General features: G+C 44.6%; 1 protein-coding gene across 4 annotated transcripts in view; it reads right to left on the reverse strand.

The window, feature by feature from the left end:
* The window catches only part of GPLD1 (glycosylphosphatidylinositol specific phospholipase D1), a 94,085-nt gene that overhangs the window by 41,456 nt on the left and 32,085 nt on the right, over positions 1–20,544 (reverse strand). For all 4 annotated transcript variants that reach the window (XR_004245686.2, XM_058432255.1, XM_032140718.2 and 1 more), the window contains 8 exons: positions 19,289–19,396; positions 19,042–19,069; positions 18,810–18,949; positions 14,855–14,920; positions 11,355–11,475; positions 7,581–7,720; positions 5,059–5,245; positions 875–985 (listed from right to left, as the gene is read on the reverse strand). Coding sequence is in view for 3 of the 4 variants with exons in the window: in XM_058432255.1 (XP_058288238.1) it covers positions 875–985; positions 5,059–5,245; positions 7,581–7,720; positions 11,355–11,475; positions 14,855–14,920; positions 18,810–18,949; positions 19,042–19,069; positions 19,289–19,396 (901 nt within the window). In the remaining variant the exon portion in view is untranslated. The remainder of the gene's footprint in view (positions 1–874; positions 986–5,058; positions 5,246–7,580; positions 7,721–11,354; positions 11,476–14,854; positions 14,921–18,809; positions 18,950–19,041; positions 19,070–19,288; positions 19,397–20,544) is intronic.

The following is a 20,544-nucleotide window of genomic DNA, read 5'->3' on the forward strand; positions in this document are numbered from 1 at the left end:
TAGTTACACAATGACAAATAAGACCAATCTCTTTCCTCCTGAAAGGCTGGCACGCAGGTCATTATGACACCCAGGGAAGAAGGGGATATAACAGGTACAAGCACAGGATGCTATGTGGGGACAAAGAAGGATCAGCCTCGCCCAGGAGTTACGTAATAGTTTCTGCAAGAAGTGACACGTCACTCCTAAAGAAAGACAGGGGAGAAAAAGCTTTTCAAGCAGAGGAAACTGTATGAGCAAAGGTCACAAAGTGAGACAGCCTGATGAGTTTAGGACGTGACAGATCGCTGGCGTGTCTATAAATGGAATGTGAGGAGGAAGGGGCAAGAGGTGAGCCTGCGGAGGGCAGCCGGCAAGGGAGGGCCCTCGACCTCCACCGGTCACACATGGCACCCGGATGCGTGGTCCCTGCTATGGTAAGAAGCATCTGTGGGAAGCAAGCCCTGTGGGCCAGGGTCCAGGATCTCTGCCTCAGTAAGAAAGGAGGCAACAGGCAGGGATCCAGCATTTGAGGACAGGTCCAGGGAAGTCACCTCGCTGTTGTGATAACCAGAAACTACAGATGAGCTGGGATTTCTGTCTCCCTTCACTGGCATTCAGGATGGTGGGGGACGAAAAAAAAAGCAAAGTACCTGGTGGAATTGGGAAACCATAAGGCCAAAATAAGGCCAGGGAGGCAGCAGCAGGTGCTACAAGGTAACTGAAGGTCACAGCAAGAACCCCATAGGGGCCTGAGATTATCTGCTCACAAATGCTCTGTCTCACACACTGGCTGTCTGCTTTGCTCCAGGGGCTCACCCCAGTGTTGGCCTCCCTCAGAGTCCCCTCCCTGCCACCCCGTTCTCCTCCAACCCTACCCCAGCAGCAGCCTTACTTTGTAGGTGAGCTGCTCGGAGCCCACAGAGGGAGCTCCCACGGCCAGGTCAGGCACGCCGTCCATGTTAAAGTCCAACACAGCCAAGGCCGAGCCAAACCGACCTGAGGGCTGAAGAGGCACAAGTTTACTTCCCCTGGGCTGAGCCACAGCCTCGGAAGGAGCACTCCTGACTCCCAGGGAGTACAGAGGCCTGGGACCACCCCCGCCCCCCGCCACCCAAAAGCCGAAGGTGCAGCAAGCTGTAACATATCGGCAACACATCAGTTAGGGAGCTCTGCCCTAAGTATATTTTCAGCATATCTGTCTGCCTTGAGGGGAAGCAGAGATGCCAGAAAGTAGAAGGTCGGTTCTTACGAGTTCTAGATTTGTAGAAAATAGCCTCGTGTATGTTCTGACCCACATTAAGCACAAAACTTATCTTCGAAAGTATCTAAAATAGGCCGGGCACAGTGGCTCATGCTTGTAATCCCAGCACTTTGGGAAGCCAAGGCAGGTGGATCACCTGAGGTCAGGAGTTCGAGACTAGCCTGGCCAACATAGTGAAACCCCATCTGTACTAAAAATACAAAAATTAGCCTGGTATGGTGGCACATGCCTGTAATCCCAGCTACTCTGGAGGCTGAGGCAGGAGAATCACTTGAACCTGGGGGGCAGAGGTCGCAGTGAGCCAAGATCGTGCCACTGCACTCCAGCCTGGGCAACAGAGCAAGACTCCATCTCAAAAAAACAACAACAAAAAGAAAGTTTCTAAAATAATAATCATATAACATCAGCACCAATAGCTAACATTTGTTGAATACTCGGGATGTTCTAGAGCCATGCTGACCAAGGTGGTAGCCCCTAGCCAAATAGGGCTGTTACATTTAAATTTAAAGTAATTAACATTAAATAGAATCAAAAATTCAGTTTCTGCCCTGGCGCAGTGGCTTATGCCTATAATCCCAGCACTTTGGGAGGCCGAGGCCAGCGGATCACCTGAGGAGTTTGAGACCAGCCTGGCCAACATGGCGAAACCACATGTCTACTAAATACAAAAATTAGCCAGGTGTGGTGGCACACGCCTGTAATACCAGCTACTCAGGAGGCTGAGGCAGGAGAATCGCCTGGGAGGTGGAGGTTGCAGTGAGCCGAGATCATGCCACTGCACTGCAGCCTGGGCAACAAAAGCAAAACTCCATCTCAAAACAAACAAACAGAATAAATAAATAAAATTCAGTTTCTCAGTTGCAATAGCCACATTTCAAATGTTCAAAGCGTGTGTTTTATGTCTCCCGCACTGGACAGCACAGCTGCAGAACATTCCTATCAGTGCAGAACGTCCTGCAGGATGATGTTGCTGTAGACATTGTTCTAAGCACTTCAAATGGATTAAGGTAGGAACTGTTAGCATCCTCACTTTAACAGTTCACAGATGGAAAACTCAATCTCTTCAGAGACTTTTTTTTCCAAAGTGGACTTTCTAGATCTTTCTTATTCTATTGTCTGGAATCAGCCTAGACCTGAAAGTAATTCATTGGGTTTTCCAATTCTTTTTTTTGTTTGTTTTTGAGATGGAGTTTCACTCTTGTTGCCCAGGCTAGAGTGCAATGGCATGATCTTGGCTCACCGCAACCTCCGCCTCCTGGGTTCAAGCGATTCTCCTGCCTCAGCCTCCGGAGTAGTTGGGATTACAGGCATATGCCACCACGTCTGGCTAATTTTGTATTTTTAGTAGAGATGGGGTTTCACCACGTTGGTCAGGCTGGTCTCAATCTCTTGACCTCAGGATCTGCCCACCTTGGCCTCCCAAGGTGCTGGGATCACAGGCATGAGCCACCACGCCCGGCCAGGTTCTCCAATTCTTTCACAACTTACGAAACAATGAATGGCCTTTCACACAGTGGTGCTTGCCACATAACACACATGCGGAAGGACCCACGTCCATTATTTATTAGGTAATCTCTCCACACCCGTGTGCAGTGGCCTCTATAAGCACTGCCCCTTTCTATAAGGCAGAAACTTGATAAACAAGATAAGGTTGCTTGGGGACACAAAACACTCTAGGGCAGGGTGGGAACCAATAACTCAGGGCTCTGCCAGCTGAGGACTGGTTCATTTTATCACTATCAGCTGCACCATCCAGCCCTCCTACGGGCCAGCCAGTCATTCCGAGAGGAGCACAGAATTTTAGAGCAGGCCAGGCCTCGAGTTACCTATCATAAACCTTCATTGTATCAATGAGGACACGGAGATGCTCATTGCAGTCAGGGCCTGAGGGCAGGATTCCCATCCTTCATCCATGCCTTTATCTTGCCATCTTTGAAATTATCAAAGGTCACTAGGGGAGGAGGGCAAGGAGCCACTTCCTTTCTCACCCAAGTGGTCTTTGAGAGAGTTTAGCAGCCACAGGAAGCAGCTGCCTCTCTTATTCCCTGTCTATATGTGCCCAAAGGTTTATACTTTACACAACAGGGAAAGGCTTTGTAGAGAAGTAAGAAGCAACAGGATTAGATAGATTTATTTTGGAAATTTTTCATGCGGTGGCAGAAGGCTCTGAAAAATGCTGTCCAAATGTGACCTTACACACTGGCCAGTCACCTTATTTGTACATGTTGGATTCAGAGCTCCTTTCATCAGAGCCTAAACTAGATCATAAATCATTGTACTTCTTATTTTTGAAAGCGTGTTCATGGCTGGGCGTGGTGGCTCACACCTATAATCCCAGCACTTTGGGAGGCTGAGGCAGATGGATCACCTGAGGTCAAGTTCGAGACCAGCCTTACCAATATGGTGAAACCCCATCTCTACTAAAAATACAAAAATTAGCTGGGCATGGCAGTGCATGCCTGTAGTCCTAGTTACTTGTGACGCTGAGATGGCAGAATAACTTAAACCAGAAGGCAGAGGTTGCAGTGAGCCAAGATCATGCCACTGCACTCCACTCTGGGCAACAGAGTGACAGTCTATCTCAAAAAAAAAAAAAAAAAAAAGCAAGCATGTTTAGGTGTGCCATCTTATTTTCTCTTCACAGGATTAACTTCACAGCGAAAGGGTAAGTGGCTTGCCTGGAACAAGAACCACGACGATCTGACCGGAAGTCTAGGGTTCCTCCCGCTAGCACTTGACAGAGAATGCAGTGCCAGGCCAGTGTCACCAAAAGCCCCACACTCGTTGGTGACTAGTAGCAGGGCTCTGTCTACCCTGCCCCCCCCCACCCCCCCTCCCTTATTGCTGTTACAAAAACTAAAGCCTCTGATGTTAGAAAAACTTTCCAGGACCCTAGCGCTCTCAGGAAGAATTAATGCTTGGACTCCAAGAGGAACGTTTGTAGTCACTGCGGGTTTTTTCAGGTGATGAATAACCACTTAGGACAAAAGAAGGAAATCTAAAGAAAGTCTGGCGTTTAGTTAATAGTGATGTACCAGTGTTGTTTTTATTCTTAATTTTTGACAAGTATGCCATAATTATGTAAGATGTTAACGTACGGGAAAATGAGTAAACAGTACACAGGAACTCTTTGTACTGTCTTTATACCTTTTCTGTGAATCTAAAATTCTGGACAGGTGCAGTGGCTCACGCCTGTAATCCCAGCACTTTGGGAGGCCAAGGTGGGTAGATTACCTGAGGTCAGGAGTTTGAGACCAGCCTGGCCAACATGGCAAAACTGCATCTCTACTAAAAATAAAAAAATTAGCCGGGCGTGGTGGTATGCACCTGTAGTATCAGCTACTCGGGAGGCTGAGGCAGGAGAATTACTTGAACCCGAGAGGCAGAGGTTGCAGTGAGCAGAGATTGTGCCACTGCACGCCAGCCTGGGTGACAGAGCAAGAGACTCCATCTCAAATAAATAAATTAATTAATTAAAATAAAATACAAAGTTTTATAAATACATACATTTCATATGGGGGTGTGTGAATAAAGAGGTTTTATATTATCAATTATATTATCTAGAAATCACATCCCAACTGGCTACTCAAAGCAGTTCTTAATAGCATGTGTGTTTTTGGAAGGTATTAGACTAATGATAGAATAAAATAAATGATGTAAACATGCTTTTAAAAATAAAAAGTGCTTCACAAATGTACACCACCAGCTGTTTGTTAATTATTCTTGTTATTAGTTACTCATCCTGGACAATCTGCCACAAAATGCAAGCAGTAGCTACTGGCCACTAGAAGAGAAAGGATGACATGGTGTCTCACCTGGAAGCCTTCAAGGACCCTGTGGGCCTCCTTGTCCAGGTCCAGGTCAACGGGCGGCAGGCCCAGGTCATTGCCGTAGATGAGGTACACGCGCCCGATGTGGATGTGGCCGGGGCGGCTATAGCCTGGTGCGCCCACCACGAGGTCACCGTGCCCATCCTGGTTGAGGTCAGCTGAGGTCATTGCCCTTAGGGAAGTGAAGGGACCCACCTTAGGGAAGTGAAGGGGCCCACCATGGTATGCACTGAGCACTAGGGTTAAAGCTGTCGTCTGCTTCTTTCCTTTCTAGAGCCCAGTCCGTTAACTTTCTCTCACTGACTTTTCCACCCTGCGTGACTGTTGTGAATATTCTCTTCTCAGGTTGTATTGTTACTGTGATTCAGTCTCATTCTTCAAGGGGAAAAATAAAATAAAAATGGACAAATCAAGGCCTCTAAGCATTTCTGGACTACATAACCTGAAAGGATGAGAAGTATACTCATGAAGCTTCTTGTCTTATACACAAAACCCGGGCTTGCCTGAGAGTAGAGAGGAAATTCATGTCCAGCCAAGCCCCTCCAGCCAATGGCACAGGCCACTTTCTGATCTGCTCAACTCATTTCAATGTGTTACCTGATCAAAGACAAGCTTGCGTGAAATAGACTATATTTCTACCATAGCCACACAGGCACCTGGTAGTGGGCCAAATCAAGTGTCCAACATATTTAGTAGACGCTCCTAGATGAGATTCCAAGAGCCACCAGTTATAGAGCTGGATAAACCGAGTCAAAGGTTCAAGTGTCACTACTGGGGCTGGAAAGACCAAAAGTCATTTGTTTATTCTAGTTCTTATTGCCACATAAAGAACAAATGGCAGGCCGGGCATGGTGGCTCACGCCTGTAATCCCAGCACTTTGGGAGGCCAAGGCGGGTGGATCACCTGAGGTCAGGAGTTCGAGACCAGCCTGGCCAAGATGGTGAAACCCTGTCTCTACTAAAAATACAAAAATTAGCTGGGTATGGTGGCAGATGCCTATAATCCCAGCTACTCTGGAGGCTGAGGCAGGAGAAACGCTTGAACCCAGGAGGCAGAGGTTGCAGTGAGCCGAAATCAGAACAAACGGCAGAACAAAGGGAAAAGGCAAGAGCAGTTGTTTAAGGCTGTGATACCTGGTGGGAGGGACAGACACTCCAGTGGATCTGCTGCTGTTCTCTGCACTTTGGAGGCTCAGTGCTGGCCAGTAATGGCCCTAGGGATGCCCCTGTGGCTGGCTGTGCTTGTGTAGCTACAAGCCCAGCAGGAGGCCTTTTGGATCTTTCAGTGAGGTGGCCAAGAAGAGCCATTACACACAAGTGAACGATCAGTAAAGACAGAATTCACCTCCCCATCTCCTGCACTAGAGCTGAATGCACAGAGGCCGTGAGAGGAAGGACTGTCAGGAAACTGTGCCAAGGAAATGCAATGCCCTTTGGAATTAAGGAGTATGATTTTTTTAAAAAGCCTTCATCCAAACTTCCAGAAAATAGTCACTTTCATATACTTGGGCTTAGTTTTGTATGTTGTTGTTGTTTTGTTTTGTTTTTATTTATTTATTTATTTTGGGGGCTTAGTTTTGGTTGAATTTTAAAATCAGAGGAATTCCTAACATTCTCTTTATAAAATTGTCATGGTATACCAGCTTTTACCATGTGAAGTTACAATATTTAAATCACTATAACAGCTATCTGCTTATATCCTTCTGATGTTACTAGATTACAAAAGAAATCTGTAAGAATATATCTCCAAGAACATCAGAGCATTACAAAAATTCCATGAAATAATCCTTTATTGTTGTGATTATTTAGTAAACTGAAAGTTCCTTGTATGTGAACATATTTGACCAAGTGTAAGGAGATCATTTCATTGTTAAAATAACTTAACCACTAAATTAATGCTTTTGGCCAGGTGCAGTGGCTCATGCTTGTAATCCCAGCACTTTGGGGGGCTGAGGCAGGTGGATCGCTTGAGCCCAGGAGTTTGAGACCAGCCTGGGCAACACAGCAAGACCCCATCTGTGGTACAGAAAAAAAAGTTTTTAAATCAAATAAATTAATGCTTTTGTTGATGATGAATTGATTGACAAACAAGGTGCTAACAAGCACCATTTAAAACAGTTGCAGAGGGCTGGACACAGTGGCTCACGCCTGTAATCCCAGGACTTTTGGAGGCCGAGGCGAGAAGATCACTTGAGTCCAGAAGTTTGAGATCAGCCTGGTCAACATGGTGAAACCTCGTCTCTACTAAAAATATAAAAATTAGCCAGGCATGGTGGCGCACACCTGTAACCCCAGCTACTGGGAAGCTGAGGCAGAGAATTACTTGAACCTGGGAGGCAGAGGTTGCAGTGAGCCAAGATCAAGCCACTGCACTCCAGATTAGGTGACAAATTGAGACTCTGACTCAAAAATAACATAAAATAAAATGAAATAAAAAACAGTTGCAGAATGACTGAATAAAATTATACTGAAGAAAACATTCACAAGTTAGATAAACTTATACATACCAGCCAAGCCTCACATAAGGAAACGACAAGAAGTAAGATGCTAAGGGGCTGGAGATGTGCTTTTGTGACAACTGAGAGCCACCTATGAACATTGTCCTTATGTTCCTTTCCAAAGCCTTGTAGATAAAAGACATGGAATCCTGAAATAAAACAATCATTATAGATGGTAAAGACACATAGCATAATCAACAAAGCTACTGTTTCCTGTCCAAAGTATTGGACTTCTGTAAAGGAAATGAGGTTTTAGAAGTGCTAAACAATAAAATAAAACATTAGTTCCTATCAGCAAGTAAGATCACTTAGGACAGGCAATTAGGATAGTGAAATCATACCCCCAACTTATGCTGAGGGATGGTAGAGTTACAGCCCGAGAGGCTGGGACCAGCATGGGTAGAAAGAGTTATCGCTCTGTCGCCAGGCTGGAGTGCAGTGGCACGATCTCAACTCACTGCAACCTCCGCCTCCTGGGTTCAAGCAATTCTCCTGCCTCAGCCTTCCTAGTAGCTGGGATTACAGGTGCTCGCCACCACGCCCAGCTAATTTTTGTATTTTAGTAGAGATGGAGTCTCACCATGTTGGCCAGGCTGGTCTCGAATTCCTGACCTTAAGCGATCCACCTGCCTCGGCTCCCCCAAAGTGCTGGGATTACAGGCTTGAGCCACCATGCCCCGTGGACTAAAATTTTTTAAAAGACAAGTCTATCCAGGTGCCGTGGCTCACACCTGTAATCCTAGCACTTTAGGAGCCTGAGACAGGAGGATCGCTTGAGCCCAGGAGTCTGAGACCAGCCTGGACAACATGGAGAAACCCCATCTCAACAAAAAATACAAAAAATTAGCTGAGTGTGGTGGAGCGTGCCTGTAATCCCTGCTACTTGGGAGGCTGAAATGGGAGGATCACCTGCACCCAGGAGGTTGAGTACGCAGTGAGCTGAAATCTCACCACTGCACTCCAGCCTGAGCAACACAATGAGACCCTGTCTCAACAACAACAAAAAGAAAAAGTCTTTTCAATCTAGAACTTTAATTGTATTTGTATATGTGTGTATATATACATATATTTTAACAAACAAACAAACTGGAACAAGACCAGGATGCCAAAGATATCCCCCAGACCGGCCAGGCACGGTGGCTCACACCTATAATCCTAGCACTTTGGGAGGTTGAGGCGGGCGGATCACAAGGTCAGGAGTTCGAGACCAGCCTGGCCAATATAGTGAAACCCCGTCTCTCCTAAAAATTCAAAAATTAGCTGGGAGTGGTGGTGGGTACCTGCAGTCCCAGCTACTCAGGAGGCTGAGGCAGGAAAATCGCTTGAACCTGGGAGATGGAGGTTGCAGTGAGCTGAGATTGTGCTGCTGCACACTAGCCTGGGTGACAGAGCAAGACTCCGTCTCGAAAAAAAAAAAAAAACAAAAACGAGACATCCTCCAAACCACACCCAAGTTGAGATGCGGCTGTATTTGCTGCCAAGCAGGCATGAGAGGTCACATGCAGAGTGCTAGGAGCCGTATGCCAGAGAATTTGGGGGACAACAAGTTCCTCAGTTTGGGATGCTGAATCGTTCTTAATGTGGTTACTGCAGAGACAAAAAACACAAACTAGAGTGGCCCTGAACAAGCTGGCCAGATACTAGATCCATCCAAGTTAAGGGACACAACTCTAAATCTGCCCGAGGGTGACATGAGACCAAATAAGACTTCCTAGGTCTGCTCCAAAGCAGAAAACAATTGGCTCAGAGAATGAAGGCAGCCCAGATGGCTCAGGCTCTGGGAAAGCACAGGGTCTGAGGATCTTTCAGGCCTTCTGCTTTGCCCATTCTAATCTCACTGGCAGGCCATAGATTGCTTCATCCTAAAGCCTAGCTCTGACTTGCTCATTCATCCAGGAAGCAATTAATCAGCTCCTACCATATGCCAGGCACCACGACCGACACTGGGAACATAAAGTCCCTCCTTAGACAATTCATTTTTTTGCAAAGGAGAAAATCCAAATATGGCAAGACAAAATGACATGTGCTTTGATAGAGGTTCCCCTCCCCAGGCAGGACCAGCTACATAATTTAAGGAGGCTAGGGCAAAATTAAAACATGCAGCCTTTTGTTAAAAAATTGTTAAAGCCAGGTGCGGTGGCTCACACCTGTAATCCCAGCACTTTGGGAGGCCCAGGTGGGTGGATTACTTAAGGTCAGGAGTTCAAGACCAGCCTGGCCAACATGGCGAAACCCCATCTCTACTAAAAATACAAAAAGTAGCCGGGCATGGTGGCGGGTGCCTGTAATCCCAGCTACTCAGGAGGCTGAGGCAGGGAATTGCTTGAACCCGGGGGGCAGAGGTTACAGTGAGCTGAGATGGTACCACTGCACTCTAGCTCAGGCGACAGAACAAGACTCCATCTCACAAAAAAAAAAAAAAAAAAATTGTTAAGAATTTTAAGGCAGTGACAGCAGAGCACTAAACCTAAACCAGGTCCTTCCCCAATTCCCAGAGACCCCATTCACAAAGTTGTCTAAACCCTTCTGACATTAAGAGCCCACTACAATCCAATGCCTACTTAGCTTCCTAAGCCTCTCACAGTAACTCATATTCCTTGTCCTGTGTTCCAGGCAAATACGACTACTCAGATTTCCCAACACCTGAAACTTTCCCAACCCACTAACAGAAATGTACTCCCACTGATGAAATACTATCTACTGTCCAAGACCTAGCTTGAATGTCCCCTCCTCCAGGAAGCCTTCTCTGTCTGATAGCCTCCAAGGTGAAGCTTTTCTATTTTTTTTTTTTTTTTGAGACAGGATGTCACTCTAGCACCCAGGCTGGAGTGCAGTGGTGCACCCTCAGCTCACTGCAACCTCTGTCTTCCAGGATCAAGCAATCCTCCCACCTCAGCCTCCTGAATAGCTGGGACTACAAGTGCACATCACCATGCCCAGATAATTTTTTGTTATTTTTTTGTAGAGACAGGGTCTCATTATGTTACCCAGGCTAGTCTCAAACTCCTGAGCTCAAGCAATCCACCTGCCTCAGCCACTTAAAGTGCTGGGATTACAGGCATGAGACACAACACCCATTCTCCCTGCTATCTAATGATGCCCTTACCTCACCATGGTATGTGTTGCAGTCTACTCACATAATGGTTATTTTTGTATTTGTCACTCCTTTCAGACTGAAATTTTTTAAGGGTCAGAGTTCATTTGTCTTTCATTTTATATCCCCCAGTAGAGTGTCTTCACTTAACAGATAACTTCACTGGGGCTATGCACAGTGAGCCTTCAACATTGTGAACGCCTGTGGGACTAAGTCCAAAGAAGGACTGGCCTGGGTGCCCAGGGTCATCTTGACTTGACAGAGACCACTGAGGTGCAGACTCAGGGCATCTCCAGAACAAACCACATATGGATGCCAAGAGTATTTGCTGGCCTGGCACATGCTTAGGCCCAGGCTGGAGTGCACTGGCATGATCATAGCTCACTGTAGCCTCGAACTCCTGGGCTCAAGCAATCCTCCTGCCTTAGCCTCCCAAGTAGCTGTGACAACAGGCACAGCCATCACACCCAGCTAATTTATTTATTTTTTATAGAGACAAGGTCTTGCTATGTTGCCCAGACAGGTCTCAAACTCCTGGACTCAAGGGATCCTCTCAACTCAGCCTCCCAGTCACCACATCCCACCACAGGTAAATTTCAATGGACAAATAAGTACCCAGGGACTCAGCGAAACAAGATATCTCAAGAAGCAGCATTCCTCTTTCTCAACTTAGAGCAGAAAACTCTTACCGGGGTCCAGGAATTTACACTAAAGAACACTCCTCTTTCAGTATAGTTTATATTCCTGTCAACACTTTCAGTTAGGGATGTAGTCAAATTTCTGTGAAAATCATTTTTCTGCATTTTCGAGCTGTTGAAGAGAAAGAGGAATAAACTGGTTACGACTGAGAAAACAACCCCCTGTAAAACTGAGTTGAAGAATATAGTCATGTTTATCACAGGTTAAAAGACTACAAAATTTTAATGTCAGAAGGCTGAAGGAGCAACACAGAAAACAAAGTTTTAGAAAAATCTTCATTTCATAAAATCTTTTAGTAAACACATTTCTAAGGCTTAAAAGCCTATCCTTATAAAACATATTTCCTATAATATCAGAGCTCTATGGTAGGAGTAAAAGGCTTCAATTCTTTCCAGATTATGAAAAAATTTAGAAACAGGTATCAGCTGGTGGGGAAACTGGTATGCAGGCATACTTTTTTTTTTTGAGATGGAGTCTTGCTCTGTCACCCAGGCTGGACTGCAGTGGCACGATCTTGGCTCATTGCAACCTTTGCCTCCTGGGTTCAAGCAATTCTCCTGTCTCAGCCTCCTGAGTAGCCTGGAACTACAGGCATGCACCACCACACTCAGCTAATTTTTTTGTATTTTTAGTAGAGATGGGGTTTCATTATGTTGGCCAGGCTGGGCTCGAACTCCTGAGCTCAGGTGATCCACCTGCCTCGGCCCCCTAAAGTGCTGGAATTACAGGCATGAGCCATCGCGCCCAGCCAGCATACTGATTTATCTTCAAAGACATGCTAGAATTAATTGTATGATAAAAATACATTTTCACTTTCAAATATGTCAACCAGCCACAAAGCAGATGACTCAGGGAGCTAGAGAGGCTTCAGAAATGACTGAAGTAGGGAGTGGACAACAGCTGTAAGTGACGGGGCCCTGGGCACGACAACAACTAGTGTCAGGGTTCTGGCAACCCCAAGAAAGATTGCAAGCCTAATCTGTTGCAGGAAGTCAGGGACCCCAAACGGAGGGACCTGCTGAAGCCATGGCAGAAGAATGTGGATTGTGACGATTTCATGGACATTTTTTAGTTCCCCAAATTAATACTTTTATAATTTCTTATGCCTGTCTTTACTGCAATCTCTAAACATAAATTGTGAAGATTTCATGGACACTTATCACTTCCCCAGTCAATACCCTTGTGATTTCCTATGCCTGTCTTTACTTTAATCTCTTAATCCTGTCAGCTGAGGAAGATGTATGTCGCCTCAGGACTACGTGATAATTGCATTAACTGCACAAATTGTACAGCATGTGTGTTTGAGCACTATGAAATCTGGGCACCTTGAAAAAAAGAACAGGATAACAGCAATTGTTCAGGGAATAAGAGAGATAACCTTAAACTCTGACTGCAGGTGAGCTGGGTGGAACAGAGCCATATTTCTCTTCTTTCAAAAGCAAATGGGAGAAATATCACTGAATTCTTTTTCTCAGCAAGGAACATCCCTGGGAAAGAGAATACACACCTGGGGGTGGGTCTCTGAACTGGCCCCCCTGGGCATGCCTGTCTCTTATGGTTAAGACTGCAGGGGTGAAATAGACCCCAGTCTCCCGTAGCGCTCCCAGGCTTATTAGGAAGAGGAAATTCCTGTCTAATAATTTTGGTCAGACCGGTTGCTCTCAAAACCCTGTCTCCTGATAAGATGTTATCAATGACAATGGTGCCTGAAACTTCATTAGCAATTTTAATTTAGCCCCGGTCCTGTGGTCCTGTGATCTTGCCCTGCCTCCATTTGCCTTGTGATATTCTATTACCTTGTAAAGTACTTGATGTCTGTGACCCACACCTATTCACACACTCCCTCCCCCTTTGAAAATCCCTAACAAAAACTTGCTGGTTTTTGCAGCTTGTGGGGCATCACGGAACATACCGACACGTGATGTCTCCCCTGGATGCCCAGCTTTAAAATTTCTCTCTTTTGTACTCTGTCCCTTTATTTCTCAAGCTGGCTGACGCTTAAGGAAAATAGAAAAGAACCTACGTGAATATTGGGGCAGATTCCCCAATACTAACCAAAAAGTGCTCAATGTGATTAAAAAACAACAAAAGTATGTTGAAGGAATGGTTTGCTAGGAAGAAAAAAAAAAAAGTTACCCAATTCAAATACAACAAACAATGAGGACTTCACTGAACCCTTGTTGTGTAATTTTCATTCTTCCAAAGTGCTAAGATCATTCCTCTCAGCACCTTTCATTGCGATACTCTATTTTTGAGTATCTCACTCTAGATCATCCTTAAACATCTCAGTTAAGCCATCACTTCTTCAAGGAGAGCTCTTTTGTGCCCAGGGCCAGGACGCTCTGTTGCAAATCCCCAGAGCACCCTGCATTTTTAATTCCTGACATTTAAATATCTGTTAAGCCATCACTTCTTCAAGGAGAACTCTCCTGTGCCTAGGCCAGGATGCTTGCAAATCCCCAAAGCACCTTGCATTTTTTCTTCCTAACAATAATGTCCACGATTACTTGTTTAGTGCCCATCTACCTGCCAGGCCATATACCTGAGAGCTGGAACTGTTTCTGTCTTGTCCACAATGATATCTCTAGTGCCTGAACCAGTTCCTGGCACCTACTGATTAATAAATGATATTGTATTATTTGTGTTATTTTGTTATATTTTATTAATAATATACACATATTTGTAATATTAATAACTTATTAAATGAATGCATAAATGACTGTTGCTTGGTACCTGACTCCAGCAGAAAATGTCATTTCTTAAAATACAAACCAGGCCTCTGGCCCTTACCACTGAGGGCTCCTCCCGACACTGTCTCATCGATAAATAAATTTTCATGTAAAATCTGGGTAAAGTTTATGAGTAAGACAATAATATTGATAGTTATAATAATAGTAACTACATTTCTTTTTTCTTTTTTTGAGACGGGATCTCACTCTGTTGCCTAGACTGGAGTGTACTGGCCTGATCTCAACTCACTGCAGCCTCGAACTCCTAGGCTCAAGCAATCCTCCCGCCTCAGCCTCCCAAGTAGCTGGGACTACAGGCACACACCATCATACCCGGCTAATTTTGTTCATTTCTTGTAGACATAGGGGTCTCACTATGTTGCTGAGGCTGGTCCTGAACTCCTGGACTTAAGGGATCCTCCTGCCTCAGCCTCCCAGAGTGCTAGGATTACAGGTATGAGCCACTGTGCCCAGCCATTTAGTGAGCAACTCAACATGTGCTAATTGCTTTGCATCCACCATCGCATGTCATCCACACCATAATTCTGGGAGTGTTGATGTGCTTTTTCCATTTTGCAAAAGGAGGAAGCTATAGCTCCAAAAATCAAGCAGCTTGTTTAAAAATCACACAGCTGCAAGTGACAAATCTGGAATTTGAACCTACAGCTGTCTCTCAACAGATCCCATGTTCTCAACCTCTATAGGGCATCCCCTCCAGGTGAGATGTACTTTTCCTATGAACAATTTTGGAATCCACTTACCCCTGGGTGTGGTTTTGCTGGCCGCCACATGCAATGAACAGAGGATTCTCAGGTAGGTTGCAGTCACTGAGGAAACAGTCAAATGAGTTAGGCATTTGTTCACTTCTTCACAAGCATGAATTTTACCGAGAATCGGTAGTGAGCTTCAATCATCTCATCTCCCAAAGGCTTAAAGTGTTCATTATCTAGCCATACAGGACCAATTAAGAGCCCATGTTCTCCCAGACAGGGTGGGTAGGCTGACGGCTGTCACTATCATGGTAATCCAGGCAGCCCCACGCTGCCAGTCACCCCAGACTCAGCCTTCCTCTTCCCTCCCCGCTCCACCTGCTAAGCCGTTCCATGCTAACATGAAACGTCTCAGAATTTGAGACTGTAATCAAAACTGGTTCCCAATTATGTCACCTTCTGCCCAATTATACACATTTATGCCTATATGTGTCTGAATTTCTCAATTTCATTTCTTTAAAAAAAATTCCATCATTTCAATAATTAAATAGCTAATGAAGGATCCCCTTTTACAAGTGAAAAAGCCTCTGAGAACGTAAGAGATAAACTCTTCCCATTAGAGGCTTTCCCCCAACACTGAACAGAAGCATTGAGGAAGCAGGTATTAATATAAGAAGAGTACTCTGGAATGAAGACTATCTTAAGATTTGTATGGAGGTCACTGAGGGAGGCTGGGGTAATACAAAAGTAATGTGGAGTGTAGGGGTGAAGAAAATTAGTTGCTGAAAAACGAATTCCAAAAAGGAGGTCGGAAAAAGCTAAAGGCAAACTCTTTCTACCAAAACATTTCTCTGGCCAGGTTTGAGCTGAGGAAAAGGTTCTCTCTTTGAACCTTTTCTTCTCCACCACAGGATGCAGAAGGCAGCCTTACAGCATTAGCACTGTATTTTCAAATAGAGTTTGAGGTGAGTAGAGTTCTCAGCAAGGTAACTACCACAACTTCATTGCTTTTTTAAGGAAAATATACCAAATAACATAAGTGAGCTTTGGAAGATAACCTGTCTTAGTAAGCTGGGAAATGCCTGTTACTATGAACATATTTATGTTTTCCTTTCTGTTATGAATTTTTTTGTGCTGTCTCTTTTTGGAGACTTCTCTGAATTTCCCATAAATTTTCATAAATTCTGATGAATCTTTCTTTGTATATGTATGCAAAGAAGCAATCAACTCATGGAATTTTATACCTTGGTAAATTGGGACAGGGATCAAGGGACAAGAAATATGTTCTTTCTCAATTATCTTTTCCTAATGAAAGAATAAGGTCCAGCTATACATCTTTCCTAAGCTATTTGGAGAACCAAACCCAAAATGAACACCAAAAAATATTTTCCAGTTTGGATTATATAAAACAAATAAGTGCAGGTCAATCACTCAAACATGCCCATATGTTATGAGTCCTTCCAATACAAAGTTTGCTTCCTTCTAATAATAATAATAGTAACCAATACTTAGTAAGTGCTTACTCTATGCTAAACTCTTTACATGACTGATCTAATTTACTCCTCACAAAAATCCTATAATAAAAATAGTATTGCTGTCCCAATTTTATAGGTGAGGAAATAAGATTTTGGAAGGTTTAACAACTTGTTCCAGATAACTCAGTAGTGAGTGGCACATCTCTTAAATTCTGTACGACCACAGCAGTATGCACCTAAAAACCCACGTCCACAGGGGAGCTTGGGGATTTTAGTTGAGGTTTATTTCACTATTAAAAGTGGCATTCATATGAGATTGCTATCCCTGCCAAATTGTTACTCACTGAGTGTTAAAAACAAGTTTATTATGCACCAAGCTAAGGTCGAATTTGTCATCAAAGGGAATTTTGTTTCAAATCAACACAATATATAATTATGGTTAACACTGTTTGGATACTAGCAAATGTTTATAAGGTAAAGCAACATCACCCAGTATAATATTCTACACCTACATTCTGTAGGCCATTCCAACTTATAAACAGCCAACTCTGCTATGATCCTGACCTGGAACAGTCTCCCAGGCACAGGTCCCACCCAGAGAACCCTCTTTCCCACTGCTAGTGGTACAGCCTAAGCTTCCCACTCTGCCCTTTCCCTGATTCAGGGGCTGCCCCATGCTTCTTAGCCACACCCACATCTCAACCCGGTTCAGGTCAGTAATGGGGAGAGGCTGCATGTCTAACAGTATGATCAGAAATGGGTTCTCTGGGCCAGGCGTGGTGGCTCACGCCTGTAACCTCAGCACTTTGGGAGACAGAGGTGGGGTGGATCACTTGAGGTCAGGAGATCGAGACCAGCCTGGCCAACCAACATGGCAAAACTCCGTCTCTACTAAAAATACAAAAATTAACCGGGTGTGGTGGTGCGTGCCTGTAGTCACAACTACTCGGGAGGCTGAGGCAGGAGAATCGCTTGAACCCGGGAGGTGGAGGTTGCAGTGAGCTGAGATCGCACCATTGCACTCCAGCCTGGGCGACAGAGCAAGACTCTGTCTCAAAAAAAAAAAAAAAAAAGGAAAGAACAGAGAAAAAAGAAATGGGTTTTCCAGCCAGGCGTGGTGGCTCATGCCTGTAATCCCAGCACTTTGGGAGTCTGAGGCGGGTGGATCACTTGGATCTCAGGAGGTGGAGACCAGCTTGGGCAACATGGTAAAACCCCATCTCTACCAAAAATACAAACAATTAGCCTGGCGCAGTGGTATGAGCCTGTGGTCCCAGGTACTCGAGGCTGAGGCACAAGAATCACTTGAGCCCAGGAGGTGGAGGTTGTAGTGAGCTGAGATGATGCCACTGCACTCCAGCCTGGATGACAGAACAAGACCCCATCTCAAAAACAAAAAAACAAAAACACATGTGCTCTTAAAAAAAAAAAGAAAAGAAAAAGAAAGAAACGGGTTATCAGAAGAGCCTTGGCTCCCTCTGATCTAGGGGTAGTGTAAGACTCTGTGAGAGTCTAATGATCTACTACAGCTAGAGGTAGGGACAATCACAGTCTACCTTATCTATATTTGGGCTGAGTTTCTGATTAATACTTGTCCTGAGCATGCTTAGGAGAAGAAAAGGAACTGGAGGTTCAGCAGCTGTCCCATCTGGGCTAGATGTCAAATTTCAACAGAATGTTTTACAAATGCATTTATTTCTTATTTTATGTTGGAGTGTGTGTCGGGGCATGTAGCTATGGCTCTGCTTGCTTCTGTTTTTTTAGTATTAGGTGAGGTATCCTTTGACACCCTCAAACCCTGAGAGTGTAGTCAGGGTGGAGAGGTGTGTCACCACAGCAAGAACACAGCCACTCTGGGACCTGCGGAGACCTGGCACTCCAGCCCCCAGCATGGGTTTTCCCAAAAGAAACAGATGGAGGCTAGGTGCAGTGGCTCACGCCTGTAATCCCCGCACTTTGGGAGGCCCAGGTAGGTGGATCACTTGAGGTCAGGAGTTTGAGGCCAGCCTGGTCGATATGGCGAAACCCCATCTCTACTAAAAATACAAAAAAATTAGCCAGAGATGGTGGTGCACACCTGTAGTCCCAGCTGATTGGGAGGCTGAAGCATGAGACTCCTTTGAACCCGGGAGACAGAGGTTGCAGTGAAGCCGAGATCGTGCCACTATACTTCCAGCCTGAGCAACAGAGCAAGACTCTGTCTCAAAATAAAAAGAAAGAAACAAATGGAGCACCACCTATGGAGGCTGATTCCTGCCTGGCTGAGCCATTTCTCACAGACCCCAAATATTGCAATAACTGTCTCTCTATTTCTAAAACACAAGCAGCATCAACCAAGCCAACTGGATGGGAACCAGTTGAGTTTATAAGATCACTGAGTTTCCATTCTTTCCCTCTTTGAATAGGTTAGGAAAGCACTTCATGAGATTGTTTTGTTTTTATGTGATCAGTTGAAAAACCTGAGAGTTATGTTGGGGGATGGGGTAAAAAGGCAGGGAGTGATTGGTAATAGAAATGCAATACGAATTCACCTGGTCCCATTCTCCAACATGAAGCTTGTTAGATGGTAAATATTAGTGGACCAAAACGCCGTATCATCCAGTCCTCCAAGAAAATACTCTTGGAATTGTTCCACCAAAAACGGGGACTTTGTAGAGTACGTGGGATATAACTATGGCCGAGAGAAAGAAACAATAAAATGAATATGGTACTATTCCTGGTATCTTTATAATCCTTTAAGATTTGGAAGAATGAAGCCTTTACCTTGGAAACAGCTAGCATCTCACCATACCTGCAACATAAACAATAATTTTGGCTGTGAGTTGCAGTTTCTAACAGAGAAATGAAGCAAATAATGAAGAAAAAGTTTCATCCACCCTTTGACACTGTCACACAACTGCCTTTGAATAAGCAGAATCTGAAATCCAGTCTCAGGAAACAAAAACATAAAAACTGTGCGAAGGAAGTCACAGCAAAATCAGTTGCAAATTGTCCTCTGAGTTACACTTACATTTCTAAGAACTGGATATGTGAACAATCAACGATTACATTTTCAGTGATGACTTTTCGACCATACAGTTTCTCATAAATTCCCAGTAGATCTTTGACTGGCACATACCTGAAAAATGCAGAAAGTAAGAGTTGTTTTGATTCTGAAGCTGAAAATAGTAACAGCAGCAGCAGCAGCTACCAGTTATTCCGTGATTATTTTGTGCCAGGCACCATGTAAAAGTCTTTACATGCACTAGTTATTTAATCCTAGCAATGACCTCAGGTGGTTAGTACTATCATATTCCCATTTTACATAAGAAGAAACGATTAAGGCACAGAAAAGTTAAATAATTGGCCCAATGATGCAGAGCAAACAACTGGTAACTTAATCAAACATTTATGTAGGTATACTCAGATTGGAAACTAACTATAACGTACAAAAGGAGTGGTTAATTTTGTGAATTCAGAGTTCAAGAAGTAATTTAAAGTATTTCCATTGTTTCAAGTTGAATTGAAAAGAATTATTTTAAAAACACTATTATAAAAATGTCTCCTCACCCTGACATCTTAATTTCGGAGTATATAAAGTATACAAAAAAGTATAACAAAGGGCCGGGTGTGGTGGCTCACGCTCGTAATCCCAGTACTTTGGGAGGCCGAGGTGGGCGGATCACGAGGTCAGGAGATCGAGACCACGGTGAAACCCCATCTCTACTAAAAATACAAAAAATTAGCCTGGCGTGGTGGCAGGCTCCTGTAGTCCCAGCTACTTGGAGAGGCTGAGGCAGGAGAATGGCGTGAACCCGGGAGGCAGAGCTTGCAGTGAGCCGAGATCACGCCACTGCACTCCAGCCTGGGTGACAGAGCGAGACTCGTCTCCAAATAAAAAAAAAAAAAAAAAGTATAACGAAGTATAAAAGTATTGTGAAAGGAAAATAAATCTCAGAACCCCAAAATCACTAAACTAAAGGGAAAAGTCAAGCTGGGAACTGTGTAGGGCAAACCTGCCTCCCAATCTATTTCTCTGTGTGTGGTTTTTTTTGTTTTGTTTTGTTTTGTTTTGTTTTGGAGACGGAGCTTCGCACTTGTTGCCCAGGCTGGAGTGCAATGGTGGGATCTCGTTCACTGCAACCTCCACCTCCCGGGTTCAGGCAACTCTCCTGCCTCAGCCTCCCGAGTAGCTGGGATTACAGGCATGTGCCACCATGCCCGGCTAATTTTGTATTTTTAGTAGACATGGGGTTTCTCCATGTTAGTCAGGCTGGTCTTGAACTC

Source organism: Hylobates moloch, unplaced genomic scaffold (assembly GCF_009828535.3).
Source record: "Hylobates moloch isolate HMO894 unplaced genomic scaffold, HMol_V3 SCAFFOLD_20, whole genome shotgun sequence".
NCBI lineage: Eukaryota > Metazoa > Chordata > Mammalia > Primates > Hylobatidae > Hylobates > Hylobates moloch.